The sequence below is a fragment of the Falco punctatus genome (genome assembly GCF_963210335.1).
Source record: "Falco punctatus genome assembly, contig: scaffold_23, whole genome shotgun sequence".
In the NCBI taxonomy this organism is placed as follows: domain Eukaryota; kingdom Metazoa; phylum Chordata; class Aves; order Falconiformes; family Falconidae; genus Falco; species Falco punctatus.
The window spans coordinates 2,666,191-2,675,013 of record NW_027660078.1 but is presented as its reverse complement, the minus strand read 5'-3'; the positions used below and the strand labels follow the sequence as shown (position 1 = coordinate 2,675,013).

The 8,823-nt window shown below is 52.9% G+C and overlaps 1 protein-coding gene across 1 annotated transcript; it reads left to right on the top strand.

Moving 5' to 3' along the window:
* Positions 1-327: 327 nt before the first annotated feature.
* On the top strand, positions 328-5,662 carry LOC308058074 (vigilin-like; the record flags this gene model as incomplete). Its single annotated transcript, XM_080412083.1, has 7 exons — positions 328-410; positions 1,333-1,487; positions 1,824-2,039; positions 3,691-3,897; positions 4,375-4,590; positions 5,436-5,618; positions 5,654-5,662. Exons 1-7 carry the CDS (start codon positions 335-337, stop codon positions 5,660-5,662), a joined length of 1,062 nt encoding a protein of 353 aa, XP_080268209.1. The 5' UTR covers positions 328-334.
* Positions 5,663-8,823: the final 3,161 nt, after the last annotated feature.

Genomic DNA, 8,823 nt, shown 5'->3' with positions numbered 1-8,823 from the left:
TAGAGGTAAAGCCAGCTTGGGGTGTCCCCCTTTCCAAGAGGCTTCTTAGGTTGCACATCCTCTGCCTTCCTAACGAGGAGCTCTGGTTTTGATGCCCACTGTGCTGTCAGGAAAAATCCCCCCTGAGTTTCTGTGTGGTTCAGCAAGAGAACAGGGCAGCAGACTGGCCCTGTAGGCGCTTCTCAAGAGGCCGGCTGGAAAAGTGCTCAGGAAACACGTCATTTGCCTTCCTGGAGGGACTTGTGTGCATCTTGAGTGGTGCTGGTAACAGTGTTGCCTCCTCTGTCTCTTCCAGTGGCATACCCGGATTGTGTGTGTGCGTGGGAAGTCGACGATGAGCTCGGTGGCAGTTTTGAGCCAGGAGAGCTTTGCCAAACACCGCAGTGGCTTGACGCAGCAGCAGGTGAAAGGTGAGAAGACACAGCTGAGTTCCTGTGATGTGCCTCTAAGTAGAGACTGCGCAGGCAAGGTTCCTTGCTCTTAGCCAAGCTCGCTCCATGCCTCCGGCTCCCCCTAATTAGGTGTCCAGGCACGGCGTTCGCCATTCCTAGGCTGGCGGCCTGCCAGACTCTGGCTTTCCACCAACAGGAGCACATCGGTGGTGCTGCACAGTGCAGGGCCAGGCGGAGGCAAGCCTCAGATCTTCACAGAGCTCTGGCTAGCAACGCTGTCAGCCGTGGGGCAGGGCATGTGCAAGCAGGGGTCATTGGGCTGCAAGAGAGCCTCGTGGGATCAGTGTGCTGGATTGTCACTTCCTCCTCTGCTCAGCCAGGTGCTGGGGAAAGTCGGTATAACCGTATTGGCTGACTCACTGATGGGTCTCGGCACCCATTCTCCAGCTGCGAGCTGGCCCGCTTGGCACAGCCCAGTGCCCAGCTGAGTCGAACATAAGCTACAGGCTTTCCCTGGACTCTGCCCCAACTAGAGTGCTTCTGCTTCTCTCTGCCTTCTTCCTGGGCATGTGTCTGTCCTGTCCCCTTCTGACCCACAGCCTTGCTGTGTCCCTTTGATTTCTTTCTCCTTGGCCTGTTGTCCCCTGATGAAGCTCCTCTCAACAAAGCTGGCGATAATGTGCTGTGTTTGCTGCCACCATTCACTTGCACGGTTGCTTCCTGCATCCATAGCAGCACCTACTGCAGTCTGTGCTGTGCTGAGCTCAGCTGTGCTCCAGACTCGGCTGCTCTCCACAAGCATAACTGTAGCAGGGTGAATAGTAGTGCACAAGTCCTTTGTTGTCCCTCTTTGATGATGCCTCAATAGAGTTGCACTGCCTATGAATGGGGACGTTTCTGTGGGGAGAGCATCTCATTGGCCTTGTTTGCTTCACCCCAGTAACAGCTTTAAACTCGGAAGAAGAGAAGGATCCTCCCACCTACGAGGAAGCCTTCCCTGCGCTCCCTGAGAAAGCACCATCCTTGGAAGCTGCCCGGGAACCTGCTGGGCCCTGGAGCAAAATCCGGCCAATAAAGGCTTCTGTCATCACTCAGGTTGGTGGGAGTGGGTGTCTTATCTCCCTCCTTTTCATCCCTCCAAAAAGTAGGTGAAGCGAAGCTTTCCCTGGAGTATGAAATCCCTTAGTGTGCCGGAGTAACTGCCTCTTTGCTGTCCTTTGCCCTGGGGCACAAGGAAGACTGCGGCTGAATGCTAGGACGGCTCTGGAGGGGGAGGGATGTGTTGAAAACTGCCCAGACAAAGCTCTGCATCCCTGTTGCACAGTCAGCTGGAACAGGCCTGAAGGGAGGATTGCAGAGGGAGGCACTGACAATCAAAAGCACACTGACACCTTGCTGTGCCCTGCTTGTGTCTGTCCCGTGGCTGAGCAGGTGTTCCATGTGCCACTGGAGGAGAGGAAATACAAGGACATGGATCAGTTGGGAGAAAGCAAGCAGGCCAAGATCTGCCTTGACATCATGCAGAAGACGGGAGCTCACCTGGAGCTGTCTCTCGCAAAGGACCAGGGCCTTTCGATCGTGGTCTCTGGCAAGCCGGAAGCAGTCACGAAGGCTCGGAAGCAGATTGTCGCTCGACTGCAGACTCAGGTGAGGGCATCTAACTGTTTCTGCCTTCAGCTTTGCTCTTCCCCAAGACTCGCAAATGCTTTGAGACCCTTGGGCCCGTGTGCTTGTAAGCCAAAGAGGTGTGTTGTTACATGACTAATTCAGCTTTGCCATACGTTTTCAAAGCACCCAACTGGCAATTTGGAATGGGAATGAGGCTTAAAATAGGGTTCCAAGGTAATTACAGGCCGTGGTGTTGCATGAAGCGTGGAGTCTGCGATCTCTGGAACATTTGAGTTGCAACCAGTGACTTTGTGCTGAGGTGCTGGTGCTGGAGGGGGTGCAGGAGCCTCACACACAAAGCTAGTAGTGTGTGAGAACGGGACTGTGCTTTTCCTGAAGCCCTTCAGAGGAGAACGTGGAAGGCTGGGAGAAAGAAAAGTAGAGAAAAGGAAGTCCTGCCAAAAGCCAAAAGCTTCGGGTCAGGGTTCTGCCTTGTGTAGCTCAAGGCACACTGGTAAGGAGCCACAACCCTGTTGTTTCGGTTGCTTCAGTCCTCTCGGTTTTGATCTCTTACCTTAAGGTTCTTGAGCTCATAGTCAAGGTGGTAGCTCTTGTTAGGATGTATCGCAGCCAGGTGTTGCAGTGTGTTTTAAAGTATAATGCCAAAGGTAGGTAATGCGATGTTAATACCATGTCTGCTTAGTGCTATTCAGCCCCTGTGTCATACCCTGCCAGAGGAAAGAGAAAGGAACAAAACCCTACATCCACAATGTGCATCTGAAAAATCAGTTCAGGTCGTGCCGCCACAGATCCATGAGCCACTGTTCTCAAATATACCTCCTACTGCCCTGGCCCCAGGTCGGGAAGGTGTGTCTGTATTCCAGCTTCTCTTAGGCTTGGCTGGCTTCAGGACAGGAACACAGAGCTGAAAAGTCACACCGAGTGATCTTTTCTTCATCTTTCATTTTTCCATTATAGCTTGAATGTTCATTGTCTGATTGCTGTTAGTGGTTACCTAATCACAGGGACCAGGAGCACGATAGCAGTCATCAGCTACCAGACCTGTACAAACTCAGTGAGAAGGGAAGAAGTCAGGAAGCCCTCGTATAGACCAGCCCTTTAATGGTAGATTGAGAAGGACCCCTTTTGCATGTGGGGCCTTCTAGAAGCAGTCCCAGGAGCAGCACGTGCTACACTTGAAGACACCTTAGCACTTAAGTAGCGGTGAGCATCTGCTAGCTGCCTGCCTCCTGCAGTAGGTTTCTGGTGTTGAATTTCTCTTTCCTAGGAGTCATACTGTATGTCTTGTTCTCTGTAGCCTTGGCAGCAGGTGTCAGAGTTCAGATAAACTCCAGCTGTGCGCTGTCATCACAGTTGTTGTCTGGTGTCTTACACTAGAGGAGAGGCACCTCCTCGTCTGTGTCGGAAGGCCTTTGCTAATTCAGGGTACCGCTCCTGTGCAAACAGAAGGGTTTTGAGGGAAAGGTGGGGTCTATACTCCTGGCACGGAGGCGCTGTAGATCAGCTGGTACAGTGTCAGCCCTCAGACAGAGTGTGCTGGGAAGGCGTTGTGTTTGCTCTGAGGAGCAGTACCACTGAGCAGCGTCTACCTTGCTTTCCCTGGCTCTGTTCCTGTGGATCTGCCAGTGCAGGCAAGGCTTTTCACAGATGCTTGGTTCTTCTGCTGCAGGCTTCGGCAACAGTTGCCATCCCCAAGGAGCACCACCGTTTTGTCATTGGAAAGAAGGGTGCGAAGCTGCAGGACCTGAAGCTCAAAACTGCAACCAAAATGCAGGTCCCCCGCCCAGATGACCCCAGCAACCAGATCAAGATCAGCGGCACTAAAGAAGGGATTGAGAAGGCCCGGCACGAGATCCTGCTTATCTCCGCTGAGCAGGTACCTCAGTACTGTGATCTCTCTCATGGCATTGGCTGCTCAGCCATTTTGCTTCCCCGTGGTGTAGTCGGAGTTTGCAGCCACCGTGGCTACAGTCAGTGGCTAACGTTAGCCTGAACGGAGACGTATGCTGTGCCACTCGCTGGCTGTGTGAGCACCGCTGCCAGGTCCTGAAACTTCTTGTGCTGCGTTTTGTCCATCTCTGAAGCCAAAACAAGCATTTGATAGTTGAAGCGATGCGTCTTAGGTGCCAGCTGAGATAAGGCAGGAGATCACAGGGGTGAATATCGTAAACAAGGAGCAGCAGCAGCAACCGTATTTGTAGATTGAAAGAGGTGGAGATCTACAAGCCCGCCAACTGAGAAGGTTGCTTGGGCCAGAGTGTCAGGCAGGACACCCCTGGGAACTTAGCTGTGCCTGGCAGAGACTGTAATATAGAGGGCAGTTCCCACCAAGGTCTGTTGTGGGCTCTTCCAGGGTAAGCGTGCCGTGGAGCGGCTGGACGTGGAGAAAGTGTACCACCCTTTCATTGCTGGCCCTTACAACAAGCTGGTGAGGGAGCTCATGCAGGACACAGGGACGCGCATCAACATTCCTCCACCCAGTGTCAACAAGACCGAGATAGTCTTCACCGGAGAAAAGGAGCGACTAGCCCAGGCTGTGGCTCGAGTTAAGAAGATCTATGAGGAGAAGGTACGCATGGTCCATAAAGCTTCCCACCTTCCCCTGGCACCTGCTCCTAGGCACTCTTCCCTTCTTGTTCTACTTTTGTGCATCCCTCCGTTGCATCTGGCTCAGCAGCCCTTGCAGTACATGACCCCGAATCCTACCGTTTCCTCACTCGGCAGAGTGGGAGCCGGGCTGATACTATCCGGGAGGTGACAGATTTCTCGCTTTTCTGTACCGTGGGAATTAGCAGGCCACCAAGAGCTCCCCTGGCTCTTGTTCACACCGGGGCTACTAAGGAAGGAAAGAAGTGTGAAGTCTGCAGTGGTGGCCAGCTGACAGTATCAAAGTTGCTACCTAAGTAGAAGTTGCTGAAGAGCGAATGTCACTCCAGTTTATTTCCCACAGCCAACGCTGCTGTGAATATCCTTGTTGTGGGTTGCTGGGCTGTTTTTCCTCGTGGTTAGGTCTGTATTTGTACCGGTCTGGATTTCAACAATCGGCTTATAGCCTGCACAGTGTTGCATCACAGCACTGCCTGGGAGACGGCTGGGAGTTGAACCCTGTTGTCCAACGGGGGGACGGGGACGACGACAACGACATGCCTGTGTGTGTGTGTGGTCTCTTCCATGCCGTGTCCCAGGGAGCTTGACACAGCATGCTAGTTTTGTACTTCCCCTGTGAATTTTTGAGCACAAGGCTTTCTGTAGGCAGGGGCCCAAGGGGTGCTAGGGTACTGCCGAGCCACTGTGCTCAGCTTGGCTTTGCTCTTTGCTGGGTGCAGAGTCTGACTGCATCTTGTGCCTCTTCCTGTCGCTCTTGTCCTTCCCCGCCCCCTTGTGATTGACGCCTCAGTGTCTCTGCCCCTACAGAAAAAGAAGACTACTACTATTGCAGTGGAGGTGAAGAAGTCCCAGCACAAGTATGTCATCGGCCCCAAGGGGAATTCCCTGCAGGAGATCTTGGAGAAGACTGGAGTCTCTGTCGAGATCCCACCCATTGACAATAGCTCGGAGACGCTGATACTGCGAGGCGAGCCTGAAAAACTGGGGCAAGCATTGACTGAAGTCTTTGCAAAGGTACTTACAAGATGGGCTAGGCCTCCTTTGAAGGTCCCATGAAGATACATTTGTGAGCACTGACGGCTGTAGCGGGGGTGCTCTCTCTTGGGCCATTAGAGGTGCAGCTTAGAAGTCAATACCGGAGGTGCAGCATGGGAATTGGAACTGAATTGTTGGGAAGGCCTCTTCCAGTTTGTCCATCAAACAGCTTCTCTGTTTTTCTGTCTCTCAGGCCAACAGTTTTACCGTCTCCTCGGTCTCTGCCCCCTCTTGGCTTCATCGTTTCATTATTGGAAAGAAAGGACAGAACCTGGCCAAAATAACTCAGCAGATGCCAAAGGTATGGATGAGCTGGTTAGCTTAGCACCCCCGGCGTAGAAAAAGGTTTAGTCCAGATCACTCGTCACGGGAGAGAGAGGTGTATTCTAGCGTGGGTAAACCCAGGGGGAAATGACACAGATCTTTGCTGTTCAAGGGAACCCTCTCTTTTACTGCTGCAAACACTGCTCATCCTATGTTATTGTCATGGGTTGAGCCCTTCCAAGGAAGCTTTATGTGGTGCTGTTTTGAGAACTGATGTAGCAGGATACCTGGAAATGCTGAGTGCGGCAAGGCTTCTCCCTGGTGAGTTAGACGGTATCTAGATAAAGGCTAGATGAGTAAACTTCTCCAAAGCCCTTGCAGAAACCGGGACAGCACCAGAGCCTTGGGCTCTAGGCACTGCCATATGGCTGACATCGTTAAGTTACTGACTTGGGAAATTGTGGGGATTTTGTTTGGGCTTTTTGGGAAGAGGCGCATCTCTTAGTGGCAGGGATCGATGGTGTAGGCCTGACCAAGGGTATTGGCCTGGCTTGGATCTTGGCAAATTCTTAAGAGATTCATTGTCTTTCACCTCAAGGTTCGCATCAAATTCACTGGAGGAGAGGATAACATCACTTTGGAAGGGCCTACAGAAGATGTGCATGTGGCTCAGGAACAGATTGAAGCCATGGTCAAGGAACTGATGAGCTGGAGTTACTAGTTCCAGTAAGAAACTGGGGCAAGAAGGGGCAACAGAGCAGAGGGGCCCCTGCTTAGGGCCCTGCTTAGGGCCAGAAAAAATTAGAACTTGTTTTTTGGCAATTGTTCATTGAAACACGTACTTTGTGTGCTAACGCAAACTGTCAGCATTCCTAGAGTTGTATGTAACATGCTGCCTGTGTGGCTGAGGGCTGCCCGGCAAGTGTGATGTGTGTGAGAGACACAGTTTAACTGTGAAGTGAGTGGGGGGTCCCGATCTGCGTTTCCGTGTTCCCCGCGAGGGGGCCGGCCAGAGACGGACGAAGCGATTGAAAAGTCGACGTATGAAGTGGTGGAATGCACTATTAGATATTAGAACGGGGAACTGTGGACCAAACACTAGAACGAATGTCATTTGGGAAAAGCACGAACGCGGGGCCCCAGGTCAGTAAAGGGGAGTCAGAGGCCTTGGGAATACAGCCTATTAAACCCTGTTCCACAGGCAGTAACGTAACATTTGAGAACCGAATGGCAAGTCAGGAAGATCCTTTCTTGCTGTGGCAGGCCGCTTGTGTAAGGCTTTTATTGTCTGCTCAGGATGCTGGAGTAAATGAAGAGAACCAGTGCTTTGGGCGGGAGTGCTGAGGCAAGGCACTTTGTAAAGCATTCCCCAAAGCAAGGGCAACCAAGTCACGCCTCGTCCTGGCTTTGTGGCTTTAGCAGTGCTTCCTGGCTCTTATTGTTGCAGGTGCTGTTTTCCTGCCTGAAGCCCTGGGGCTCCTGGGTAGCCGCCACCCCCCCAGCCCGCAGCTGCTGTCCTCAATAAAATGATCTTTCCTCTCTTCTGACTACGTCTGCCATGTGATAATTGGGGACTGGGCAGATATTGTTTGGTGGTGCGTCCTAGGGGAGGACTTTGGGATCATCCCTTGGCCCAGACTCCTTGCCAGTGGGCATCACGGCTGAGCTTTATGACTCACAGCACAGTCACACAGGGAGGTGGGGGCCGGATGGCACCTCTGGAGGTGTCACTGTCCCCTCAGCTCCTGCTCGGATTCTGGCTAAGACACAGCCTGTGCTCAGGCTCGATGGATGCTCCACTGGGGAGCAGCGCCATTAGCTCAGAGCCGGGACAACACGCAGGCAGACACGGTGCCGCCGCTGACCATCACCTGCAGCTCGCTGTCCCCTGCGGCCGTCATCCCTGCACACTGACTGATGGGCAGTTTCTCCAGATGCCCACGCTCAGGGCAACGGTATAAAGCAAACTGCCACGCTGGCCACTACAAATACGTCGGCTCGCCCAAAAAGCTTTTCCAGCAGCTCCAACAGCAGCCGGACTGCTGAGGCTTTTGTGCGTCCCAGTGTGATACGGGAGACGCCCGCACCCTGATGGAGGACGAAGGATGAGCACTCTCACCATCAACCAGCTAACTGTTGCTCATAGGCTGCTGTGGTTCAAGCGGGGCCGCCAGCTGTGCAACACACAGCTGCTCGCTCCCTCCCCTCCCTCCCCAGGGGGATGGCAGGGAGAACTGGGAGGCTCAAAAGGGAGAAAACTCGTAGGCTGAGGCCAAGGCTTTGATGTGTGCAGGGGAACGTGCTGGTGCAGTTTGTGATTGAAAACTGCGGGGACATCTTTGGGGAGGAGGTGGCCGGCCCCTCCCCTCCATCAGCTGAGGAGGTGCCAGCACCTGTGGACAGGTGCACAGGTATGAGGAGGGGCTGAGGGTTTTCAAAATCTGGGGCTTCTGGTCCAATTCCTTATTGTGCTGCTGGTGGATTTTGGTTTAGGTGTTGTCCACTTCCACGAGGTCACTTTGCTGCACGTGCTTTTGTGTTCCATGGGTGCGTTTGGAAGATCAAAGGAGCCGTGCAGGTGAAGCAAACGCAGAGCCCCAGGCAAAAGACTTCTTGCACACAGCACCCTCTCTGTTCATCCTCTACAAAGAAGCAGGGGCAGCTATGGTGGTGAAATCAGAAATAGTAGAGGGATGTCAGGCCAAGAAACACTGACACGTTTCTCATGTATGACAGTAGTTTCTGATAGGGCCAAGCAGCTGCTGTGCCTCCTCCTGCCATTAGATCTCTTGTCTGTTTGACTTTTCCCACCCTCTAATGATAGAGAAGAAAAACCAGAAAGGTTGTTTCTCAGATGCATTGGGAATGTGCTTAATCAATCTAAATACCTACAAGA